General features: G+C 48.3%; 1 protein-coding gene across 10 annotated transcripts in view; it reads left to right on the forward strand.

Moving 5' to 3' along the window:
- CACNA1C (calcium voltage-gated channel subunit alpha1 C) overlaps positions 1-27,065 on the forward strand; it is a 641,635-nt gene that overhangs the window by 371,919 nt on the left and 242,651 nt on the right. For all 10 annotated transcript variants that reach the window (XM_059403911.1, XM_059403906.1, XM_059403901.1 and 7 more), the window contains exon 4: positions 21,297-21,436. In XM_059403911.1, coding sequence (XP_059259894.1) covers positions 21,297-21,436 — 140 coding nt within the window. The remainder of the gene's footprint in view (positions 1-21,296; positions 21,437-27,065) is intronic.

Raw genomic sequence — 27,065 nt, forward strand, 5'->3', positions numbered from 1 at the left:
AAAAGAAAAGAAAATGATCAAGATTGTAAGACAGAGAAGGACTCAGATGAGGGGACTGCATGGGAACATGGGGCAGGAACTCAGAGCAAGGCAGGAGGTGAAGTGAGGGAGGTGGGACAGCCTGTTGCCAACTTGGTTATGAGCCATTTGAGAAAACCAATCCAGAAGATTAAACTAGGAGAGCAAGAAACCTTGGCCTTTACCTTCACCATTTAACCTTTAGCAGCCAGTCTTCCCAGCTCTTGCTTTTTTGAATGCACTTACCTCATTTCGAGCCTGGGCTTAATGCTCTCCTCATTTGCAATGCTAAGCTTTTTATCTGTTTTTCTCCTGCAAAGCTTTGTAGTTCACTTTAAAGACCTTAGTGAAGGCTGAAAGGCACAGGAAGCCCAGATCATCCAACGCCCAAGCCTGGGACAAATGAAAGTTCACAAGAATGAGAAGGGAAGTTTCCAGAGGGTTCCAGAAAGACTCGGAAGGCCAAGTAATAAATTGGCAAGAGGAGTTACTTGCCTTGGTTTGGGTGTGCCTCTTTGACTTTCATGGTGTTAGTATAGGAGGACAGGTAACCATTCCCTACATTCTAGAAAGCATTTGTGGTGGGACTGAAAAATGAGCTCAGATTCCATGGAAAAGCATGAGGATCCAGGATAGAGCTCAGAGTTGGGTGGAAGGTACTTTGGTGAGAACTGATGTGACACAGTTATTTTCATCCAATTTCCAAATCTCATCAGTCAATGAGCAAAAAGTATGCCTGTTCTATGCAAGATATTGGGTTAAAAGCTGAGTCCTCCATGAAGGACTGGCAACTTACTAGAGAAGGCAAAATGTAACAAACCCACGTGAAGTCAACATTATCAGAAGTAATTGATTACAGTGTGCAAGACATGCTGCAGGGTGGTGACTAAGTGATTAAAGGCCAAGGGAGACACACAGACAGTGAGTGCCACCTTTCTGACAGCTATTAAAAGAACACGCCATTGACCTGAGTCAATGGGCAAATCAGAGGAGAAAGTGGGCAGATATTTCAGGCCTGGGGGAAGAGCATAGGCAAATTCTTAGAAACAGAAAAGCTCAAATTATATTAAAAGCAACAGAGGATAGAGAAGGCCCATGCAGATTGTTGTAGGAGAGGTGATGTGTCAGCAAGCTTGTGCTGTGTAACAAACTATCCCACTGCTTCATGACCTTAAACAAACCCTATTTATGTAGCTCACATTTCTGCAGGTTCATGATTTGGATTAGACCCAGTTGAGCAGTTCTTCCAGACCCAGCAGGGGTCAACTGACCTTAGTTGGGTTTGCTCAAGTGTCTGTGGCCAGCTGCTGGGTCACTAGAGCTGGCCTGTTCATCCTGGCCTTGGCTGAGATGGCTGGGATATCTCTGTGCTTTCTGCATCGTCTTTCTTATTGGTGAGAGCAGGTGATAAAGTCAGCAGAGATTCAAGAAATAGGAAGACTATGATTCATTTTTTTAATTCAATGTGATTAACATGTAGTGTATTATTAATGCCAGAGGTAGAGTTCAGTGATTCATCAGTTGCATATAACACCCAGTGCCCATTCCATCCCATGCCCTCCTTGATGCCCATCATCCAGGGACCCCATTCCCACACCCATCTCCCTCCAATATCTCTCAGTTTGTTCACTACAGTTAAGAATATGATTCTTGATGGGAAGGGCAACAAAATATCGTGGCCATTTTTGCCAGCTTCCACAGATTGATCAGCTGGCGCCAAATCCTAGAGGATTTGAGTAAAAGAACTTCTTAGTAGGAAGGACATGGGAAGTACGCCATGAACTCGAGAATGGGAAGGACTGAAGTTTCCCAAATGCCAGTGTGCAGGCCTGTGCCAGTCCACAATGAAGATTTACAGGCCTGCAGTTAGAGGAGAAAAATAAGCAGAGGGCTACGTGAGTGGATGTGTTAAAGGGGGGTGCCGGGGGGGTGGCCAACTGCTCTTCATTCTGGGCTTGTTTCTCCTTCCTTTTATAAAACAAAAGAGGGAATAAATGGCCATTGTTATTTTTAATATTTCTACTTGGCAGAATGAAAAGTTGGCAACTCAAGTCTGTCCCTAACATCTTTTTGGTCTTGCTATTTTACTGATCTGTGAAATCTTGACAAGAACCCAGGAAGCACCACACACAGCTGATTAAGACAAAAGAATTCACAGAAGAGAGAGGGGGCTCACTGCTGAGCCTCACAAGGAGGGCTACCGGTGGAGGTGTGGTCTTGGCTAGACCTGGAATGGCTAGCATTTTGTGAGGCCAATTTTTAAAAGCCAAATGATGTCAGCTTTGGAATGTTTATACAGTATTAGTGAGCCCCTATCAGATCAAACATTCAGCCCCATGACTTCAGAGCTTTCAAGTTGAGAAAACACTTTCAAAGGAAAAGCTATCTTATATGGCTTGCTTGGAAATTGAAAATCTGTTTCAATTCTACTTGAAAAGTGCTTTCATAAGATTCACTTAGGCATTATTGGTTCAACATTGCCTGCAGAACACAGCCCAGGTTCCTTTCCCTGACAGGTGAAACCCTCCCTGATCGGGCCATTCCAGCCTTTCCAACCTCTGTGCCATTGTCCCCTGCAGAACTCTGCTTTAGCCTGATGGTCAGATGCCTTGTGCTTGACTGGCTTGTCTCCTGACCTTGGATTCCACGCCCCCAACCTTCCCTGCCCCACCCCCTTCCATTCTACCCTTTCCCCAGTGCTCAGGGCACTGGCCGCCTCCTCCAGAAAGCCTCCCTGGCAGATGAGGCCAGCTGTGGCATTTGCCACACTTGGTGATTGATTTTTTTTCCAGATATTAGTCCTACCAACCTAGACTGCCACCTTCCTGAGGGTGAAGTTCTTGTCTTCCCTGGCTTTAGGTGCCCCACAGTGTGCAGTCCCTGGAAGACACTCCACTGATGTTTAAGTGTCCCCACTAGTAGCTAGTTGGTGGGTCAGTAGAAGAAGAATGGAGTTGGGTCAGAGTCCAGCGTTGCTCTCCCTGAAAGGGGCGTCTAACCTGGGGGCCCTCTACCTCTGTGCTCTGATCCCTATCATCCCAGTGAACTTCCAACCCAATGGGATGCCCCCTGAGTGGCTGGACATGTCACTAGAGGCACTACTGAAGAAACAGAGCACATCTAAGTACTCTGGGGGGTGACTTGGCTGTGGGTGGTCCGTCAGGAGGCCAGTAGGGTGGAAGCTGACCCCGTGTCCGTGCCTCGCCATGTCACTTCTGTGGGAAGGCGAAGCTGGGAGCATCACAGGCAGTAGCTGTGTAGCAAAGTACTTCAACCTGGTGGCTTAAAGCAATAGAAATGTATTCGTTCAGAATTCTGGAAGCCAGGAGCCCAAACTCAAGATGTTGGTAGGGCTGTTCCTAGGGGGAGAAGCTGTTCCAAACCTTTCTTTTAGCTTCTGGTGTTGCCAGCAACTCTTGGCATTCCTTGGTTTCTAGATACATCACCTGAAACCTAGCCTCTGTTGTCACGTGGCCTTCTTCCTGTGTGTGTCTGTTTCTCGTCTTGTAAGAATGCCAGCATAGTGGATTAGAGGCCCAGGAGACTGCTTTGTGTGTCAAGTTCAGAAGTTTGCAAGAGATGCTGGGAGCTGTTTGGTAGATACCATTCCTCTGCTCGTTCCCAGGAAGGTCACAGTATTCCAAGCTCCAGGAGCCCAGCAGCACCTGGCTAGCCCATCTTGGCTCATGGAAGAGGGGTTTCCATGTGCCTGGGTGTCCAGACTAACTTTCGTGAGGGAGGTGTGTGGAGTGAGAGAGGAGGCTGTATGTGCTAAGGCCTGAGACTTCAGCAGTGATCCTAACTTTCTACAGACCCACTATGTTCTATTTCATCCCATGAGTTAGCAGGATAGATCTTCTTATTTCTAACTCAAATCCAGAGACCCTCTGTGTCTTGCCTGAGGACCTATGAATGGTTAAAAGCAACAGAGTCCAGACACCTTGATACATGGTCTCATATACCCTTCCAGCTAGTTCCCAGGACAGTTTGTGGAAATCCATAGACCTAGTCTCCCTCACACTTACCTTGGCTTTGCTTCCCTTGCCTGCTCTTTCCCTACTTAGCCCAGGGAGGGTCCCCGTAGCTCGTGGATTCTCGGGGCCCCACACGTGTAAGACCCAGTGTTGGCATATAGCAGGTGCTCAGTAAACACCACTTCCTCTCCTTCCCCGTATACTCCTTCCTACGTACAATGGGGATCTGGCTGTATAGCTGGTATTTCCTCAGGAATACAGAAAGTCCCTCCTGGGCATTCCCCACAGCTCTGCCACACAGTTGGGCATGGGGAACTCCATCACCACAGGGCTGATGGCAGATAGCAGGCCTGAGTGCCCTCCCGCCCCTCAGCCTTCCTTTCCTACTGAGCCTCCCAGCCCGGGAACATACCAGCCGCTGACTCGGCATCATCTGGTGCCCCAGTGCTGTCTCTGGCCTCTGATACCTCTACAGAAGCCACACGTCCCTCCATGTGTGCAGCTGCAGGCCTAGGTACACACCTCCCATCATGCAGGCAGGTCCAGATTATCCCCACAGAGCCACTTCGCTCCCAGGAGGCAGAGATGTCTGAGAATCCTGTAGCTAAAAGGAGCCACAGAAACCACACAGACCTGCAGTCCCCAGCTTGGGCACATTCCAGAAGCTGGGGAGCCCACTAGAAACCCAGATTCCCAAATACTCTGGCTCAGCAGATCTGCAACGGAAACCTGGGAGGCTGTGTTTTTAACCAGTGCCCAGGATGTTTCTAGGGAGCCATCAGAGAGCCAATGCTGGTGATCCACAGATAAAACCTCGCCTCCTCCTTGTGTAGATGAGGAGAATCCTGTTCACAGAGGCTGTGTGGCCGACCAAGGTCACCCAGCTTGATGACGGAGAAACTAAAATTAGAACCCAAGATTTCTGACTTCCCTGTTACTGGCACAAGCTTACTCGTTGCCCTTGCTGTGTTCCCAGAGACAAGAAACAGTAAGAGGGGACGTGGAGTCCAGGGATCCAAATGTGTTGCTATACACTGAGAGGCTGTAGAAACATGGTCAGCTTGGTGGGGCAGACTGCAGCTCCAGCCTGTAGAACAAGGACAGTGATGGTCCCCACCTCCCAGGGTGGTTGGGACATAATGTCTGGAGAGTATTACCTCCAGGCCCTGGCAGGGACAGGAACTGGGAGCCAAGAGTTTGGCCCACTTGTGAGGCGTTCAGATCCCGGAACCTCATTTGGCGGCCACTAAAGGACTAGGGGAACCCCGCCAACAGGCCAGACTAGCAAGCACCATTGCACTGCTGGGCCATGAGCTGTTTTCCTCAGGGCCCAGTGAAAGTCAGGGTGAGCCCAGGGACCCCAAGCTTCGTGGTTCATGGCATTCTGGAGCCCAAGATCCCCCTGTCACCAAATCTGACCTCATCAGGGAGACAGCTCAAACCCGTCGTACTCCTGCAGAGGTCCCCAAAGGAGCAGACCATGAATCACTGTTGCCACAACTCCCCTCTCCAGGCATGTCCCTGGTTTAGCTCTCTGGTTTATATCATGATCATTGAACTGATCAGCAAGGAGAACAGACCCGTTTTTATAAGGGAAAGGAGATACCCCCCAAAAGCCAAAATTATGACTGTTTGCAATTTGCAGGAAACACTTTTTAAATCAGTTCTGCCTTTGGTAGAGGCATCAGCCTGTTTCTGGGAAGAGTTCATGCTTGAGAAGCCCAGCACAAGTTGGAGGAGAAGCAAGCGAACCCCCTTGGAGAGGCATGTGGTCCTCAGGGAGACAGGCACAGACATCAGGGGTGAACCCACAGACTTCCCAGGGCAGGAGGTGGGCCAACGGCACCCACAGAGCGAGGGCAGAGACCATAGCTTTGCATCATTGCTGTCTGGGACCTTCCATGGCCCCGGGTGTCATCAGAGTCTGCAGGATCCTGATGGCCGACCCAGAAGACCTGCCCTAGCCACCCAGGGAAGGGGCTCCAGTGTTGTGGGGTTCGGTTTCTGCCCTATGAGTCTGTGACTCTCACCCATGACCCTGCAGTCTGTACCATGGGGAGCAAGTATCTGAGGCTATCAGACATCCAAGGGAAGCCAGAGGTGAGTGTCCACACGAGAGTGGGGAGGCAGCCCCACTCCAGGACCCCTCACAGAGCCCGTGCTTGATCCCCTCCTGGGGCCACTCCAGTCTTCCGTGAGAACCCAGGGCTTCTTCACATGTTAGGTCATTGTTGTTTCTGTTTGGCTCCTTTTTCTAGTAAATACTCATCTATTTCTAGTCATACTGGTACAGCACTTCGACAACTACAAAAGGCCTTAATAAATATTTATGTGTTTTTATTTTCAATCCGCCACATCCCCATGAGGTAGATTTTATCATTTCCGTATGACAGCTGAAGAGACCAAGGCCCGGAAGGTAAAGCGATGTGCGCAGGAATCATGGTGGTCAGGTCAAGGCCTTATTGCTCCGCAATCAAAATTCTGCCCTTGGTTTGGGTGGGCTGATACACAGAGGCAGCCTAGGCCCTGACCTCCAGCACCGTAATCTGATGGGGGAACGAGGGCATGCTCACAGTTCACCCCAGCACAGGGCAGAGATTCCCCGCACGTGCTCCTCCCACCGCTGTCCAGTCCTTTCGGAAGTGCAGTGGAGTGTAGATGCTGGAGATCAGGAAGGGCAGAGGTGCAATGAGCTTTTAAAAAAAAAAAAATCGTGCAAATGGGGGCTATTACCCTGTTGTCTGTATGACACAACTTCGTGGCTTTGGGCAAGTCCTTACCCTCTTTGTGCCTTACTGTCCTGATTTGGACAAGAAGGCAGTAGGACCCGGAAGCTTCCAGGTTCCCTCCAGCCTGATGTTTTCTGCTCAGATGCGTTCTGCACACCACAAAGTTTGATGATCCTCCCAAGCCTTCTGGGCCAGCCACCAGGAAGGAACCAGAGCATAAAGGGGGCAAAAAAAAAAAAAAAAAAAAAAAAAAGCAGAAACAGAGGCTGGGTGAGGGGAGTATTCCCTTTGGGACAGGAGCCTGAGTCCACTTGGGCAGGGAGGATCTGGATCTGGTTGCCCAGCAGCTGCACTGGCTGCCATAGTATGGATCTTGTTCCCCAAAACTGATGTCCATGCTAATATCTCTGCACCATACGGGAAGTGTGGCTGAGCTGCCGCTGGTAGGCATTCATGCCCTTGCCCGTCGGTTTGTAAGGAGCCTGGATTGAGCGTGCCACTTGCCTGTCTCAGCACAGGAAGTGCTGAGATGCTGAGACAGAAAATCTGGCAGACACACAGGCAGAGCTGGTCCCCTTGGGGTGATGCACTTGTGGGGCTATGAGAGCCAGGGAAGCCTCAGGCCCAGGCAAGCCCAGGTGCATGGTACAGAGAGGGGCCTAGGCAAGACAGCAGAAGCACTGTGCTTCCCTTGGACCCGTGCCTGCATGAAAGATAGCCCTTCTCTACCTCCACGCGTCCCTCACCCACCCATGCTTCCGTTCATTCACTCGCTTCCTTTGCTTCCTTCTCATTCATGGACGTGAGGGCACCTCATGGTATTAAGTACCATTAGTCATCAGAGGGACCTTGGAAGAGATGGGTGAGGCTTTGACCCTGAAGGCACACCTGCAGGTGACCTGCCCCAACACAACCCTTCCCACTGGAGAATACCAGCTCTACTGAGTTCTCTTAGGAGACAAAATCAGCCTCCTTGTCACGTCCCACAAGGACGTGAGTCTTATGATGAGTCTTCTCTTCTGAAGAGATGAGTCTTCTCTTCTGAAGCCACATGGAGTCAGTCCAATCCTTTCAAGGGACAGTTCTCGAACACAGTGTTTCCTTAAATGTGGCATGTGTCCTGGCTGGCATGTAAGATGATTTTAGGTAGTACATGGTTAAACCCTTTAGTAGTTCTTTTTACTGTCAGCTTCGATGGTAGCATCGATATTTCTAGTTAAAAAAAAAAAAAAAAATTGCCTTCCTAAATGTCGGTATGAAAAAAGCCAGTTGATTCAAGCAGAAGTAGTAAGTAAACAATACTAAACACACGTGAACATGGCCAAAATGATGCTGGTCTTGATCAACGCCTGTCTGTGCTGCCCCCTTGCCAGCATCCCCTTCCTGAACCTTTCACCTCTGTTACCATCCACTTCGCCCTGTTCTTTGACCAGGGACTGTGTGTAACTATCACAGCTTTATGTACCCACATGGTTTCTCGAACCCATACCTTCAACTCTGACCCAGCATCGTCTCCGAGGCCCTGCTCGCATTTTCACTTGGATGTTATTGCTTCTCCTTGTCATGTCTATGTGACATCTCAGATACCATGGGATTCTAGAACCACGGTGGGTGGGGGAGGGATAGGCACAGGGAGGACCTTTCATAAGTATTTCCTATTTAACATGCTAGTGCACATTTTCCCCTCAGTCCTTAAAGAGTCTTGATAGGAAGATACTATCTCCATTTTATAGCTAAGAAAGTGGACTCATGTGACATTTAAACAGTTTGGCTAAGGTGCAATCCTTGTGGGAGATCTGAAATTTAAACTCGAGATTTGCTGGTGCCATGGAATTTCCATTATGCTGGGTGGCCTCCAAGCCGCGGCAGGAAGGGGAGTGCAGTTTATCTGGCCAGACTTCCCATTCAGTAGAAAAAGACACCCCAGCACAGAGAGCTTGGGTGGCACGCCCAAGTTACATTACTAGCCCCAGCCAGCTCCTGTTCGGGACTCCACTCATGACCCTCGCTCTTCCCATCATTCTGAATTCGAAGTTTGAGGTCATCATGCACGATGGTCTCCTTGCAGTCCACTGCAGTCCTAGTGTTTCCTGAACCTGTCGCTGCCTTTCCAGTCCCACTGCTCTATTTTTCTCTGGCTCAGGTTGTTGTCACCTCCTTCCTGGACTATTGCAGAGTCTCCCGACTTCAGTCTAGTCTGTCTGGGGACTGCTTTCCATATTTGTCTATGTAAAACGTATCTCGGCACACATCACCCCTTGATCACAAATCATCATCAGTCCAAGTCACCACAGACCTTTAATTCCATGGACCTTACATCCCAGGGACAGCCCCCTCATATGGAGTATAAACTCTCTCCTGTCACTTGAGACCTGCTTTAATTTAGACCCTAACTGTCTCTCCAACCTTGTCTCCCACAGTGCAAACTCTCTAGCAAAAACGGTCTTCTCCTGTGTCTCTGTGGGAATTTACACTTCCCATATGGAAATCACCTCACTGCACCCAGGCTCAGCACTCAGGACCAGCTCACACCAAATATGCTCACCTCCAGCCCTGGAAAATCCGACTTTTCTCCAAGTTCTTAATCTGCTTCTTAATTTGCTTCCTACCTGCAGGAGTCATGCAGCAGGTAGTAAATGTGACCCTATGATAGAATTCCTCCCTATCAGGCACATTCTTCCTGCCTTCTGGCTTGACTGTGAGCCCGAGGAGGACAGGGTGAAGTCTGATACCCTTTTACAATCTCAGTCCTTAGTCTCTGTGCCCTTCAGGGTGGGCCCCTCTATATATGTTCTTCACAGTGACAATGCCACGTGTCTTTATGGGGGCAGAGGGTAAGTCTGCTGCTGGGAACGAGAGCCCCTCCTTTCTACCCCAGGAGCTGTGCACCAAGGGCTGGGTGACAGACGGCCTGCGGACCCACAGGGCTGTCTGGGGAGCAGGTAAGAGGAAGATGTGAAAGCACATTGCAAAGCAAAAAGTGCAGTTGTGTGAAAGAGGCCAGGACTGCATAATCAACCTCGATGTCTTCTAGGTGTCCTTTGGACTCAGCACTGGAAGGATTTCTGAGCTTCCAGTTCCTGGCCCTGTATAAGGCACAGTAGGGGACAGAGGGAAACTGGGCACTCACACTCCTGATGGGGAAAAGACATCCAGGACACTTGCCACAATCTAAGGATGTTTAAAACATGCCATAAAGCCAGAGGTAAAAATTCCAAATGACTGCCCCTAAGCTATAATGCCCACAGAAAAAGGAGATTGAAAGCCCTCAAGAAGTCAAAGGAACTCTCTACTGGGAGGAGGAATCCATTTGAGCCCAGAGGAAGTAAGAACGTGCCAGGCTAGGAGCCACGGAGGCTGGAATGGAACTAGGCATGTAGGAAAGTCGTTTCTTAACTCGAGTGGTTGGTGTTGGGATAAGACAAGGTAACATATGTGGGAAGGGAAAAGTTCAAGCAGAAAAGCTGGCGCCTAATCAGCTAGGAGTAAGGAATCCCTTTAGGTTCCTGAGGAGGGATATGGCATGATAAAAGTGATGCTCTGGAAAGTTCCTTCCTCAGAGATTTCTTTATCCTTTGAGGGGGGGGACAATGCACACTAGAGAGAGAAATGCCAGGTCTGCATCCACATCTTCTATCTCCAGGCTTCTGGTGCTGGGATGTTGAAGAGGATCCTCTGTGCCTCTCTATCTCATCTCTTTCAGGACTAATGTTACTGCCTCACGCAGCCGTATCCTTTGTCTCAACAGCCCTGTGCTGAAACAAGGCTAAGTACAGAACTACGTGGGCTACCCTCTGATGGGGATTTGGGCTGAGCTGGCTAGATCTAGTCTGAGACTATAATCTGAAATAAGCATCGCACGCACAGGCTGAGAGCTAACCAGGAGACAGAGGAGCGTTTGTCTTAGTGTTTTGAGCTCTTGCCTCTCCCGGCTGGGTGAGGCTAAGCTCAGCTCTAATGTTACCAAAAGGCTGAGAAGGGGTGGAAGCATGGAAGGGCAGTGGGATAAAGAGTCTGAAAGAGGAGTGACTTGTAGACAGCAAATAGAGCCTATCAGTAAGGGGATCTTCAGAGGCAAGTACTTGAAAACTCAGCTTGAAATGATTTCTACAATAAGGAAATTTTATCTCACATAAAATAGGTCTCAAGATAGGGTGACACCAAAGTTCGTTAAATCAATTTGCTGGTTCAATGACTTTATCCAGGACTCCAGTTTTTTTCATCTTTTCTCTCTGCTACCATCAGCACGTCGCTCTTGTCCTCAACTAGTAGTCCTTGTGATCCCAGTTGTTTGCCATGGTTTCCGGCTTCACATACAGACACGAGCCTGTCCTGCTAAAGAAGAGATTATAGTGCTTTTTTGAATGTATGTCTTTCTCCTTCTTTTAATCAATGAGGAATCTTCTAGCAGCATTCCAGATCATTTCCCTTCATGTCACACTGGCCAGGGATGGGTCACATGTCCCTTCCATAGCCAATGGATGGAGGAGAAAAACTGGCCTCCATTGGGTTAGATTAGTGGTTGGTTTTTGGCCACAGTACTCCTCACAAGTAGTGACCAGGTTTGATTAGGAGTCGGAAGAGAGTGCAAGGGTCCATACTCTAGCCAGCATCTTCAGCCACATGTCTTCACACTGTCAGTGGGAATACAGAGTGCCCTGGGTCAAGCAGGCTGTGCAGCTCAAGCTCTTGTTTCACGTTGCTGAGTTTCAACAAATGTCATTAAGTGTAGCCCCAACAAATCTCCATGCACTTCTAGTCTCACAGTGGTGCCAAGTAAATAGGCCCTGGGGTGGTTGAGGGCTGAGTGGTGGGGTCCATCTATCACTATAACCGCAAATAAAGTCATTAAACTTAGAGTCCTGGCTCTATTGCCTACTAAATGCAGGACTTTATGGAAAATTACTAAATCTCTTTGATAAGTTTCCTCATGTATATAAATGGAGATAATATTTTTAATTCATCATGCAGAGTTACTATTAATATTATAACTAAAGCATTCAGGCTCAGACTCAGGTGTTAATGGCAGCTGTGGTGGAGGAGGAGGAAATAGTATGGTGGTGGTAGTGGCGGTGGTGGTGATGGTGTCCATGGTAGGGGTGGTGATGGCAGTGGTGATGACAACAGTGATAGTGATGGTGATGGCAATGGTGAGATAATAGTGTTGGTAATACTGATGGTAGAGGTGGAAATGATGATGATGATGGTAGTGGTGATGATGGTGAAGGTGGTTGTGGTGATGATGATGGTGGTGGAGGTGGCAGAGGTAGTGGTGGTGAGACTGATCATCGTGCAGGTGGTGATGATGATGGCAGTTATGATGATAATGCTGGAGGTGGTGATGATGGTGGTGGACGTGGTGATGGTACTCACGGTGGAAGCAGTGATGGCAGTGGTGAAGACAATAGTGGTGGTGATGCTGATGGTGCAGGTGGTGATAGTGATGATAGTGGTGAGGTGATCATGGTGCAGGTAGTGGCGGTGATGGCAATGGTGATGATAATACTGTTGGTAATATTGATGGTACAGGTGGTAAAGGTAATCAGGGTACAGATGGTTATGGTGATGGCAATGGTGATGATGGTGATGGTGGAGGTGGCAGAGGTGGTATTGGTGATGGTGGTGATCATGGTGCAGGTGTTGATGGAGTGATGATGGTGGTGGCAGTGGTGATGGTGATGGAGGTGGTGATGTTCCTCACAGTAGAGGTGGTGATGGCAGTGGTGATGATGATGAGGGTGGTGATGGTGACGATGGTGATATGAGGAATAAAGGAAAAAAGAGAAAGTACCCAAGCTTCCTGTTTCACAAAGAGATCATTAGACTTAACATAAAAACATATAAGAAGGGGCGCCTGGGTGGCTCAGTGGGTTAAGCCGCTGCCTTCGGCTCAGGTCATGATCTCAGAGTCCTGGGATCGAGTCCCGCATCGGACTCTCTGCTCAGCAGAGAGCCTGCTTCCCTCTCTCTCTCTGCCTGCCTCTCCATCTACTTGTGATTTCTCTCTGTCAAATAAATAAATAAAACATATAAGAAAATGCCTTCTAAACTGTAAAGTGCTACCCAGTGAGCTATCACTGTGGTGATGACGACAAGGTTAGCACACCCCCTACATCCATGGGTACCCTACTCCCGAAGAGCACTGACTGTCATCATTCATCCCTGTCTGCCATAACTGAAATAAGTCATTTCAAGAGGCAGAGGATTGTGAAGTTCCGAGAGACACAAGGGAAAATCTCACAGCTCTGCTTCTTTAGCTAGAATGGAACCCATTGCTATAGCTCTAAGGGCTAGCAAGGGAGGTGAGGCAAGGCCATTTAGAACACATGGAACCCAGCAAACGGGATACAGAGAACGTTTGGTTTTGTTTCATTGTTAAGTTGCCTTGATAATACAAAGGCAGTATGAGAACTAAGTCTCTAGTTTTTGTTGAAGTCAAGAGGATCCGATGAGACAGAGAAGTGAGTTGTGCTACCTGCTCTGAGGCCAGGGCAGGAGAAGAGCCAGGGAGAGGCAGCAGGGCTGGTGCCACTGACGACTCCAGCATGGGAACAAGCAGAGCCAGGACCTCCGGGGAGAATACACAAAGTCCCCTGGGGCAGGGACCCCCCCCCCCAATGTGTGCAGTATACCTACTGTGTGCAGGTGCTGGGATGGCAATAATGACAGCAGCTCCCATTGGAGCAATGACTCTGGTTCCTGGTTCTCAATTATTACATTATTACCACTCTTCCCACTTTACTGATAAGAAACCAAAGTTTTGGAAGATTATTTAACTTGTCATAGAGAAATAGTTTGATCCCAGGTGCATCTGATGCATCTGACTCCAAAGCCCTCTCTCCTCTGCCACTTTGCCTTTCATTTAAAGACACTTCTTTACCAAAGGTGACAAAGACACTTGTTCCTGCCCTGCAGACCCCCTACCCCTAGAGAGAAGAAACACACAGAAAACTCACACGTTGTGATGAGTGCTATCATCTGAAGAAAGGGTGCCACAGCTGGGGCTGGGCCTGACTAATTCCAGCTCTCTGGGGACAGAGGAGGCAGGTGACAATGGAGAAGTTCACACAAGGTGATGACGCTGGAGCTGGCTTGGATCTGAGAGGGAGTCTGCCTGGTAGAGAAAGGGGCGAGGCTTGCCAGGACATAAGAGAATTGCCCAGAACGTCCGGTCTGGTTTGGGCATGGTCAGACCCATGTGGCTGGGACTCAGGGTGGTAGCTGAGGATGAGGGGGGAGGGACAGGTTGGGGGGTGACTGTGACAGGCCTAGGAGCCAGGCTTGAGGCGGCTTGATCCTACTTTAAGGTAGAGAGGGGAGTTGTTGGAGATGTTTATGAAGTAACACGGCCTAGATGTCAATGGGAGCGTTTAGGGAGCTGTTTTAATGTAATGGAGGCCTGGATGGAGATGGGCAGTAGGGACAGGCAGAAAAGACAGGGTCCGTTTCCCCAGGCCAGGTACTGGTGTGACTCTTCAAAAGAAGATAGGCACTTACGAGAGTTTTGAGGCCACCGCTGCACACTCCCTCCATTTGGGAAATTACATTCTAGACCACAGGTCACTAAGCAAATGCCCCATTGTCCCCAGGAGTAATTCAGCCCTGACTGGTAATATCTGTCACCCTCTTCACTCCATTACCCCCAAAGAAAAGGTAATATCCCTGAGCCAGAGTGAACTCCTTAGAGAGGAAGGGGCTGATCATATTCTGACAGCCAGAGCTGCCCGGTGAAGGACGGGCCACCTCAGAAGGAAATGACAGCCTGAGGTGAAGGAGGGTAACAGGAGGGACCCCATGCTGTGGGCAGGAGGCTGGCCCGTGTTATTTGGGCACCCCAAGAGGGGGGTGCAGGCAGCACATGACAAAGGTTGACAGTTCCCTCTGTACTAACCACATGCTAGACACCAGATAAATAATGGAAGCAGGCTGGTCTCTGACCTAGGGGGGTGTACACTGAGGAACCCGGGCTGGGGAGGGACCCAGGGAGGGACAGAGATGTTGTCTTAGAGACAGGGCCAGTGAAGGGTCCAGGAGGAGCCAACATGCCTGTACCTCTACATCTGACATGGCCTGCTTGGCACTCATTGAATCTCAGGCCAGTGCCACTGGGCTGGGGCAGCCCAGGCAAAGCTTGTCTCCAAAGGGGTCTCCAAAGGTCCCCAAAGGGGAACTTGAGAAATTAGTAAGTGGATGAGTCACTTCAACTTAGCATCATGGCTAAGCATGGAGAAACAGTCCAGTTGGAGGAGAGTTTTTGTTTTTTTTAAACTGAGCTACTCTAAAACCACTGATCCTGGCATACTTCTCAGATCACTCAGCCTCAGTTGCTCCTTGCCCTCACTAAATACGTAAAATTTTTTTTTTTTTTCAAAGCTTCTTTACTCTTAGGCTATTAAATGGTTTGTCCTGTCTCCTCTTTATTCTCTAGAAATCTCAAGTCTTAAGGCCAGACCATTTGAACCACCAGATACCTTCTAAACGAGGCCCTTGGGAAGGGCCTACCCTCAAAAAATTGTGAGACTAAAGCGTTCGTCTCCAGGGGTCTCCTGTATCCCTTCCCAGCCCCCTTCGTCCCCATCCAGGTGTCCCAGGCATCTCTGTCTAGGCATCTGTCCAGGCGTCTGTCCAGGGTATCACAGAAGATTACGCTATCTACTTGCTGATGAGTTAGTCCCTGGGACCTGATATAGGACTGAACATGTCATCGTGTACTTGGACAGGAGACCTCTAAGGAAAACCTTTAACATCCAAATGCTTCTCTTTTTTTTCCCACTGTGGTAAACTCTGTATAAAATAAAATTTGCCATCCTAACCATTTCTAAGTGCACACTTTCTAAGTGCACACTTCAGGGCCACTAATTCTACTCCAGGTGTTGTGCATCCATCACCATGTTCTATTTCCAAAGTTTGTCATGCCCTGAAATAGTTCCTCCCTCCTTCCCCTTTCTCATAGCCTCTCCTCTACTTTCTGTCTCTGTGAATTTGCCCATCCTAGACTTCTCATATAAGTAAAATCTTACAACATTTGATTAGCGTCATGTTTTCAAAGCTCATACCTGTCATAGTCTATCAGACCTTCATTCCTTTTTATGGCCACCTAATATTCCATTGGGTGAATATTCTTCATCCACTGATGGAAGAAAGGCTTCTTAATGGATGAATTACAGGCACCAGGAGAGACCCTAGAAGAGAGGAAGATTTGGGGATCCCTCCTGCCCTCCTTTCCAGCCACTCTACATAGGTGGCCCTTCATTGCCCAGCATCCCCCGATTGGCACAGTAATCCAGGATCTCAGTCAGCCCACAGGCAAGAGATCGCTGCAGGAACAGCACCGGACCAGCCATTGGGAAACACAAGTACTCACCTATGGGGTGGATGTGTGACCTTGGACAAGTCCTCTTACTTCTATCAAAGGAAGAGCTTGGGTTGTGTGTCCTTGTAGGAGGTCCTTCCAACTTCTCATTCTGCCAAGTCCCTCAGTGTCCTGAGAGACACATGCAACACAGCAAGTGCTATGGGACAGAACACAATCTCAGGAAACGTGTCTAACTGAATGAAGGAGTGAAGGGCCGAGAGCAGAGCTGGAGAGTAGGAACTTAGGTACTCAAGTTTCTTCATCTCCCTTCATTAGAGATAGGCAGGAGGCTGTTTTAGAGGTTAGGTTGAATGATACTTAAATTATGAAACAATCTGGCATACAAGGTGCTGTTTGACACATTATTATTGTGTCTCTTGTCTTTGCACCTTGTACTGAGATGGAATTGTATGACTGGGCTTCTCATCAATTCTGTCTGGTGCAGAAATCTTGGCAGCTCCAATAAATACACTTGCATAAATTTAAGTGACTACACACACGCAAGCTCTTTTGGTATGAATTCTCACACCTTGCCCTGTTATTTGGCAGGTCTAAGCTGTATAGTGTTCAACCCAGATGGTGGGCATCACCAGCTGTGCCACGTGTGTGTGCGTGCGTGCATGCAGAAACATGCACATGTGCTTTGACATAGCAGGCTCTCCATGGTTGTCCTTGTCTGAAGAGCTCTACCTGGACATGGCTTCTGTCATCAGGAGTCGGTGTTCTCCCAAAGCACAAATATGAATGATGTCCCTACTGAAGGACCTTTATATTATAAAATCTATTTGTGTTTATAGTGATCCTCAGAGAAATGAGGAGAGGAACTCTTTGTTCCTGTCTGTGTCTTGGAATCCGACTCTACCTCAGGCAGAACCACACACATACCAGGGTTTGGCATCCTCATTCACCACAGAATTTTGCAAAGACTTTGGAAATCATCTGCCACTTTGGAATTGGTGTTCAAAGTTCCCAGAAAAACAAATAAAGAGGCAAACAAAATAAAATCTTCTGCAGGAACCAGCATTGTAAAGCCAATAAAAGTCCTCTAGGCTATTCAGAGATGGGGACTTCTTTTTCTCGTGTTGTCTCTGTCCTCACCCCATTGTACTGGTTCCCTGGGCTCTTTTGAACTGTGTTAGGATCTTTGGACAACTTAGTATGTGGGTTGGAATGGTGCTGCTCTGTTCAAGACAGCAGGGGGTTCAATGAGGAAAGGCCCACTTTCTCAGCCTTCCCTAACCTGTAACTGCTCCCAGAGCAGCACTGTGGAAGCCCAGGGCTCTCTGCAGCATTGCATTTTTTTAATGCGTAGCTAGGAGACAGACCCAGAGAAGTCAAGTGACTTGACCAAAGACACACAGCCAGTGGTACCAGAATCAAGATTATTACCATCAAAAGATAATTGAGACTCTCTCCTATAGAAGGAAAGATAAGATATATGTACATGAAGAGATAAAGGAAAAATAAAATAAACACTGTTCTCATCAGTGTCTATTAGTTCCACAAGTGTTTAGAAGATTGATATCATGGTTCCTGGAATGCGAGGCTCTTTCCACTGAATTTTTCTAAATATTTGAGACATGGGTGTTGCCATGGGTGCCAGCTGCCAGCGGTAGTGCTGAGAAATGATCAGGGAGAGAGGAAGGGAAGGGTGAAGAAGATGAACATGGAAAGGCAGCAGTAAGGGGAAACAGCCATGGTTAGGAAGGAAGGAAGATAGGAGTGTCTGAAAGGCTAAAGTTATCATACCTGCCCCAGGGTGGTAGGGCTTCACTCTTGATTTGGGAAGGGGGTCTTCTGGGAGCCCTGGGACTCCATTATGGTGTATTACCATTCCAGCCTTGATCTTCCTCTCATCTGCAGGTTTTCATGCCTCCTTTGTTTTTTTTGTTTTTTGTTTTTTGTTTTTTGTTTTTTTATGCCTCCTTAACCCTGTCCAACTTTAACACAGAACAGTAGGAATGGGAACCTTAGTCTTTCTTGGTTGACTTCCAAAATTCCTGAGTTCCCAAAATCACAGAAAAAAAAAAAGTTACCCCCTTTTCACAGGCTGAACATTCTGCATTCTCAAAGAGCTCTGTGGCGCCTCATATTTCAAGAGGGTGCACAGCTCTGGCCTCAGAACTCAGGCAGGAGGAGAGCTATGAAGCAGTGTGTAGTCACAGGCCAGAGGCATAAGACATCAGCACATCAAGAGAAAGGTCTTGGACAAACTTTTGCATTTCTCCACTCCATTCATTTTTGCCCTTAGGTGTTTCTGTGGCAATACAACATATGTTTTGAAAGGATCAACCAAGCTGTTTCACTTGCTTACATTTTCGTTTGTTTTTCTCTTGGGTTTGGGGCGGGGATTAACTTCAAGAGCACTCATCCCCCTGAAGTCAGAACAAATTGAATAGAGCCATCAGCACGCGCGCACTCAGCAGCAACAGACACCTGCCTGGTGTCTCAGGATTCTTTGTCTAGACCCCTTCTTACTCAGTTCTATCTCGGATCCCTAAACAACTTAGGATGAGGACTCTGACCTAGTTGTGTCTCTGGGGATAAGCAGGGACCAGTGAGAAACATTCCCCTGCACCCAGGAAGGCAAGATGAGATGAATGGACCTTTGGACCCAGGGTCAGAAAACCTGCTTTCCCATCTTCTGCATATACTTCTCTGACCTTGGTATCTTACCAGCATCCTGGATTTTCAAGTAAGGTCGTTAATTAGATACCCTCTAAGATTCTTTCTGTCTCTCCAACCCAAGTGCTTTAAGCAGGATCCTGTAAGTTCTGCCAAGGAGGTATATTCCCATAAGGTGAAAGCACTTTCAGGGGATGAGATTGCCTACCATGGAAAGGGATTCCAGCCTCATCTCTCATCTCTTCAGTCTGCACACTCTCCTGGGGCAACCCCATTCAGCCCTCCTCCCCTTGACTCCTTATGTCTGATCACCAGGAGCCCCGCAAATGTCCCATAAATGCTTTAACTCAGCAAGTCCAGAACTGATGTCTCTCTGCGCTGCAGCAAGAGGCATGGCCATCCAGAGTGACCCAAGTTAGGAAACTCAGGCAGGGGAGCAGTGCCCTTCTTTGCTGTTTCTTCCTCCAACCCCTCCATTCAACCAGAAACCACATTACCTTCTTTCTATCTCTCAAACCCACCTAGATCTCACTAGACCCTCTGTCTACCTTGGCTCAAGCCTCCCTGGTCTCTGCATGGGTCACCCCCCAACTCCCTCCAACCCCATCACCATCCTCACGCTCTAGGCCAATGCCAGATGATAGTACACATCTAACTCCAACATTCACTATCGCTCAGGATAGAATCCAAGCCTCTGAGGGAAGCCCTAAAGCCCCTGGTCATCTTTTTCCTACCCACCCATCAGCTAGAGTGAAAGCTGATCAGATGCCTGCATTACCTGAAGCTCTACACACACACACACACACACACACACACACACTTTCCATGTTCTCCCTTTCAACCCCGTCCTGAAGGAGTTTAACCCATCATCAACCTAATCAACCCACTTTAACCCAACATCACCTCATATTAAAAGACCAGAGGCTCCCACATACTGTTACTTGTTCCAAGGTCATGCTCCCCCTCCCCATCCCTGTAATGGGTAGTGAGTAAGAGACCATCCTGCCCCTAAGGTGCAGATTAATGCCGGCCTCTCCATTCCCTTCCCACACCTTCTGCCTGATCAGGGCCTTCATCAGCACAATGGGCCCGTGGTTCTTAAACTTCAGGATGCCTCTGGAAAACCTGGAATCATCCAGGCTCCACAGACAGGAGATCTGCCTCTGTAGATCAGGGGAGGGTCCAGAATTCTGCATTTTTAAACTCTGTATCCTCAAACTGCTTCACCCTGAGCTGGGCACAGTGAAGCTAGCACTCCTTCCAAGTCTAGCAAATCAAAAAGATTGGCTAGGCACACAGGTACATGTGTGGCCTAGCCTCCCCCCACAGAGCTACCCATTAGGCTCCAATGGCCCTGCTCTTAGAGCACCTTCCCAGCAGGAGGGCATCTGACTTCCCAGGTGATGCCCCCTCTCCACATATGGGTGAGACCTAGAGGTCTTCAATTAGCTCCATCTGACCCAACAGACAATGGGAAGATAGATCTAGGAGTTCTGAGCCTACTGTCTCCTTGGGGTCTGTGACTGGGCCTGTCCTGCTTGGAGGATATGTGGCTGAATGCCATGTGGGCCAGTGTTTTGTGGCTCCAGTGAGAGATGGGCTAAGGCTCCTGCAGAGCCGAGCAGTGGAGCGTGAAGGCATCCAGGCAGCCTTCCCCTGGTGGGGGTCATTAAGGCACCGCACTGGGAACAAGGTTGTGGGAGAAAGCAATTAGTGGTGAGGGAAGCCAGTGAATCAGCACACAGAGTCGGCTCGCTCTAATTGAGCCAATGAGTTTGTCCTGTTAAGTGTGAGCTCCCAGGGACAGGAGCTTCATCCTTAAATGCAAAGCCTTCTTCAAGGTGGTAGAGAGAGGAAAAACACTACCTCCCACCCCTTGAGAAAAGAGATGAGTCTTTTCTCTTCACTGCCCCACCCCAGTGCCTGCCTCCATCCTGGAAATGCTGATTTTCTCAGCTGTCTCTCTTTGGACAAAGGTTCTTATTTTCTCAAGAAAGAGAGAGAGACTTCAAGTTTAGGGTCAGGGTATATGAGCAGATTGCCTGTGTTTTAGCTGCTGTTAGAAAATTTTCAAGGTCCCAATTTCTTTGCGGCTGTGTTTCTGGTCTCTCATTTTGGAGAACCCAAGATGGTTTTTTTATCTTCAGGTTGTTACCTCAAGGTGGCAGTAGGTACATTTATCCCATGGTTCTGTCCCCTCCTTTCTGAGCACTATTCTTATCTGTCTTGGCATCATTTCCCTCTAGATCAAGACATTATGAGTTCTCTTCTGAGAAGGTGCAATGAAACATTCACTGATTAAATAAGATATTTCTCCAAAATGTGTAATTTTCCATCACCCAAATATTTGCATTATAATGGGACATTTGAAGACTGAAGAAACACTTAATGCCCGATGAATTGGAGCTCTAAGTTTAGAGCAGACTGTGGCATTGGTAATCTGGCTTGGGGGTCCCACCCAGTGCCCCCCTAGATCCTACCACAGAGTGGGCAGCACTCTCCTCCACCTGCTTGGGAGATCTGCTGGTTCAGAACTTTCCAGATCCCCGATCTCATTGACTTTATTTTTCTCTCCCTTCTATTTTTGTTTCCTAGGAACGAGTGGAATATCTCTTTCTCATAATTTTTACTGTGGAAGCATTTTTAAAAGTAATAGCCTATGGACTTCTCTTTCACCCCAACGCTTACCTCCGCAATGGTTGGAATTTACTAGATTTTATAATTGTGGTTGTAGGGTAAGTATCACTACCTTTCTCTCTTCCCTCCCCTCACCCCTCACCATCCACCAACATGTGCCTCCATTTCCTTCTGTTATTTGTATCTCTTTTTATTTGGTCATCATGGCAATGGGCACCAGGCAAGATGAGAGGATCCATTAGTCACTTTGAATTCAGACTTTCTCCAAAGGGAAAAGACCTCTTACATAGGAAAATCTCCCTCACTCACACGCTCACGTGTGTGCATTCACACACACACACACACACACATAGAGTGGGATCTGAGTGCTTTTATGGAGCTCAGGATCCTCTCTATAACAGAGGAGATTTCTCTGCTTAAGGTCTTTTATCCTATCTCCAACCACATCTGGCCTGACCACTCTTCGAACCAGTTTCCCTGCTGGGTTCCTGAGCAGGGTTCGTCCAGCTGGCCTGGCAAGCAGCCCATGGGCATAGGGGTGGTGGCAAAGCTGGCAGAGAAGGTGCCATGGATGCCCGATCTTCTCTGTACACTGGGGCCTCCTCTGGGACCCCAGGAAACAGGCTGCTCGAGATAGGTATGTGGGAAGATGACAGAGAACTATGAAGGGCCAAGTCATGGGTGGCCTAAGTAGAACCAAACACACCTTTCCCCAAACATGCTGTTCCACTGTAGCATAAGATAAAGCAAGGTCAATATATGCTCTAAGAAAAAAAAAAAAAAAAGGAATGTAAATAATAAAATTCAGAAGTGATGATCTCCTTATGTAGGAATTAGTGACTTTACAAAAAGATCCTCTATGAATTATCTATGCACGTGCTATGTGAAATGTAATTCATTAAGACACAGTTGCTAAAGTTCCAGCCACTCCTCTATTTTGTGAAGGGAGGGCATCTTACAGCAGGTTCTCCTTCGAGAACAAGCTGAGGCTTCTGGGAGCTCATTTGGCATTTCTCTGAGCCCCGAGAATGGTCACGTGGTGGCCGCCTGGCGTTTTTTACTCCTGCAGAGTTCTAACAGACTTCAGTATCAAGGTCAATGTGTCACTGGGCTCATGTCCCAGGAACCTATTTTTGGCGGGCACCGTTCGTGCCTTCCCAGTGAACACACGGGTCCTTCTGGACTCCTCCAGAGTGCTCACTGCTCGTCATCTCCTGAGAGTGTCTGGTCTTTCCTGCGGGAAATAACAAGAGCAAATCCAGACCATTGAGAAGTTCTTTCCTTGCCTCTCGCCATCTGGATGACTTATTAGGGTTGTTTGGAACTGTCTTAGGGGTTTTTTCGTTGTCTTTTATTTTTGCACAGCCAATGAATGACACACTTTGGCCACCTTAACACCAAGGATATTTGGGTGTCGTGAGAAGCATGAAAGTTACTGGATTATTTGCCAGGTATAGATCAGGCTCCAGAAGCCTGGGAGCAAGGATGCAGCTCAAAGACATCTTGCTACTTCTGTTCTCGCCAGGATAAACAAAGAATAACAGAACAAATGCTTTGAATTAACTCCCTAAACCATGGCAAAGGCATTTAAGGTGTCTTGTTCCACATACCCCTGAAGCCTTTCGAATTCAGTGTCTTTCTCACAGCCTCAGGCTCTGGGGAACCCTTCCCACAAGTCTAGAAAAGAGCCCCAGGAATGAGATTGATGGAGAGATAAGGGTGCCTACAGGGACTAATTTTTTTTGGCAGAGAAGCTCATGTTTATGGAAGGAGTTAGAGTTCACTGCCTACTGTGCTCTGCCCCCTCCAGGGCCTTCTCTACAGCCTAGGATGTTGAACCCAGAAGCACAGGGCAGAGCTCAAACCTGCGCTTGAGGGAAAGAGCTAGATGCCTTGTTGTGTGGACACACACATGGCATCTTCTGCTTGCTTGAACCTTGCTTTATCCCTCGCCCTGCTGCCCCTCACAGTAACCACAGAGGGCAGCCTTCGTGAGGTCAACCTGGATTTCAGTCACAACTTCCTGGGATCTAGGCCATGAGGCTGATGAAGAAAGGCATCCAGATTTGGTCCTCTTCCCAGAGATGCGCCAAGTTGGCTGTTTAAACCCCAGAGGTTACAATGATAGAGGTTGCTTAGGTTGTGGCTCACCATGACCCTCTGGGCTTCTCCCCCATTACTATCACACACGGACATATTTGACACCTAGTTCTCTCCTCCAAGGGCTCTCTGTCTAGCCGCAATCTTGGCCCATTCTTTTAACTTGAAAAATCACACGCTCGCGCGCGCGCGCACGCGCGCACACACACACACACACACATAGAGTGTAGCTCAACCTCCTCTCTACAGCTATGCCTCCCTTTTAAATCATATGAAATGGATATCTTAATGCTTTCCTTATGTCTCCTAGGAAATATCTTCTCTCCCGGGCTCCTCCTCAGCAGCCACTTAGGGGAAGGTTTCTTAGGCCCTCCTGCAGTCAGAGGGGATCTGTCTTTGCCCTGGGAGAGCTGGGTTTGCCTGCCTGCTGCCTGAGTGCCAGGCCTAGAGCTGCTCTCTCCTTTCTGCATTGCCATGCAGGGGGCCCGTGACAAGAGGCATTGCCTAACTCCCACAGACCTGTCACGTTTCCTGCCTGAAGTGGAAGAGTCCCCTTGCTACAGTGGGGAGAGGAGACTACTGAATGAAAGTGTGGAGGACTTTAGAGCCCTCTGTGAGCTACCCCTCCCCAGCCCAACCCAGGGACCTGGGGGTCCTCACTGGATCCCCCTGCCTGAGACAGTCTCCTCCAGCCAGGAGGGCTTTGCTACCATCTCTCTCCCAGTATATTGGCCCCGCCTTTCTGATCCGCTGGGCCCTCTAGAGTGTCCTCTTTTTAAAAGCTCTAAGTCCAGGTAAGGAACTGCCGGACACAACTCCTGAAGAATTCCCCTGCCAAGCATCCACATCAGAACCCAGCCCTTAGGGATATGTAAACCACAAAGCAGTGGGTTTGACTTTACAGTCTCTAATCGAGGAGAAACACACCAACTCTATAAGCCAAGAACACCTCCTAGAGCTCTTCCTGAATTTTCTACCCTTTCAAAAATTAGAGTCAAACACTTAATAAAATGTCTGCGTCAAGTTGAGGTAGGGGAAAGAGAAGAAATCTGTCTAACCTCTGTTCCCTTAAATAAATAATATTTTCTGAACATCTTGTACCCTAATAAGCATATTGCTTTCTTTCAGGAAATACTAGGAACCAAATCTGGTTTGGATTTGGAATGTTGTTTGACAAACTTGCAAACTACTCTTCATTTTCTAAGATTCCAGTGATACAGTCTTCAGCGGAAAGAACATTTCTCTGCAGAGAGAGAAGCCCATTTCCCCCATCCTGGCAATTCCGCCTGGGGTTCAAGGCATCACCAGCTAACACACGACACTAGCAAACTGACAAGCTGAGCTGAAAAAAATCACAGGGCTGAGAAAGGCTTTAGATGTCAGAGTTGTCAAACTTCTTTTATCTACAGAACCCATTTGTTCAAGCAAAGCCTTATTCAGAGAGCCACGAAAGCCACTCTATTCTAGCCACTTATCTCTGGCCTCGCTGCCCAAGAAGTCCCTGAGCAGTTCCAAGGAGCCCAGTTTGGAAATTCTTCATCTAGACCAACCCCCTCCTTGCTGGGCCCTGACTGGATTTGATTTTCTGCCAAGCTAAGCCCCCAGCTGCAGCACCCCCTGTTTCCAGATCCAGTTCCCTGGGCGTGAGTCATTTCAGGAGTTCAAGCCTATTCTTCAAGAACGAAATTGCTCTGGCCCCGAGTACATGTCAGGTGTGGGGCCCGAGTTCTGAAACATGTGCTTCCCCCGTGACCGCCAGCCACAGCCCAGCACACACTCTGCTGACAGTGAACTGGGAGTCATCTCTAATACAAAAGACAGAAATTGCCCCATGTGTCCTTTCCCCTATTTTTCTTGGTTACTGCAAGAGCCCAAGATTCCAGGCTCCCATGCCCACATGGTTCTTTGCGTCCTGTGTCCCCTCTCCCTTGTCATCCCTCTGAAACCTTCCCACTGTGCCTTCTGCTCCCTGCAGGCCGCTGCCCATTCAGGGGTCAGCAGACATTTTCTGTAAGGGACCAGATACTCGTTTTCAGCTCACAAGCTGTGCGGTTTGTCTCAATGATTCAACCCTAGCAAGAAAATGGCAATCAACAGCAGCACTATGGGAATGATGGGTGTTGCTGAACTCCGGCAAAACTCCATTTCCAGAGCAAGTGGTCCAAGTGCTGCCCTAGACCCGCGGCTCCGTGACTGTCCACTCACTTAGCTTCCTGGCTCCCCCAAGGGGTCTGCCCCATCGCAGTCTCTCCCAAATGCCATGTTCCACTGCCAGAGGTCAGGAGAAGGTCCCTACGCTTCTCTTATTTCTGCTTTCAGATTGGTGGCCCTTCCTAGCCACCTCTGGTTCTGATGTGTGTGATTAGACCCTTTCACACCAGCTTCTCCCTATAGGATCTCCTCTATTCCTCTGGGGACTCCTCATTCCTTGAAGACAGGAGCTCTTGGCTCACTCCCAACTCTCTCCAACCTTGCTATGCCTGCTGCCCCCTCCAGTATCTTCTTGGTTCATTGATATCTTCTCCCTGCCAAGGGATCCTGACTCTATCCTGTCTCAGCTGCCCACTCCCGGAGTTATAGCCAATATCCCTGCCATAACTAACAGCTGTCCCCTCCCCCGTAATCTCAAATGAAACACCCTGCTCTGGAAACACCACAAGCCATCTTTCCAGCTTACTCCCTCTAGCACTTTGACTCTGAAAGTCCGTTCATCCTGTCCCATTTTCTCTGTTCCTCTGCCCATTGTGTCCAGTCTTCCTTTTAACCAGCTTAGATGCCCAGCCCCATCACAATCTCTCACTTGCCTGTACAGTCAACTTCCCACTTTCCCTCTTCACTGACCTTACTCATTTGGAAAAACACCAACCCCAATCAAATCCAATTAGATGGAGATCAATCTGGTACCTGAAGTTGTGCTGCTGAAAGGGGTAGAGAAACACGCAAAGCTGAGCTCATGGGTTGCACTTGACACCTGTGACCACCAACTTCAAACATGTCCTTGATGATACCTGGCAACCTTACTCCATTCACTCCTCCACTTTCTTTGGTGAGTCTTTAAAGGCAGAGGCCTTTAAACTTCCAGTACCTGCTCCCTTTTCCCATTTTCAGCCAGTGACCTTGCTACATGTTTCCCTGAGAAAACACAGGTAATCAAGGAGAATATCAGTACCCCTATGATGCACCTTTCCCCTTGAACCATGAGAAACCATCCCTTCCCCCTTCTAGGGCCAATACCCCTAAGGGTGCAGGAGATCCCCCGCACCCCCTACAGGATAGCAATTCTTCTGTAATTGTTCTCTCACTTTTGCATGGCCCAGTTGTCTATTTCTGTTACATAACTCCCATCACATATAAAAATGCTGCTATATTTCTCATTTAAAAACAAACACAACTCTCTGAATTCCACACCCTCTTCTGGCAACCATCATTTTTCTTGTAATAACTTTTACAGCAAAATTCCTCAGAAGGCTTGTCTATACCAGCTACATGGCCACTCAGTACAGAACATGTGGCTAATCTGAATTGAAACATGCCATCCATGTAACATACACAGCAGATTTTGAAGATTTAGCACAAAAGGAGTGACAAACATCTCGGGAAAAATTCTTTGTATTTATTAGAGTTGAA

This window comes from Mustela nigripes, chromosome 6 (genome assembly GCF_022355385.1).
Source record: "Mustela nigripes isolate SB6536 chromosome 6, MUSNIG.SB6536, whole genome shotgun sequence".
In the NCBI taxonomy this organism is placed as follows: Eukaryota; Metazoa; Chordata; class Mammalia; order Carnivora; family Mustelidae; genus Mustela; species Mustela nigripes.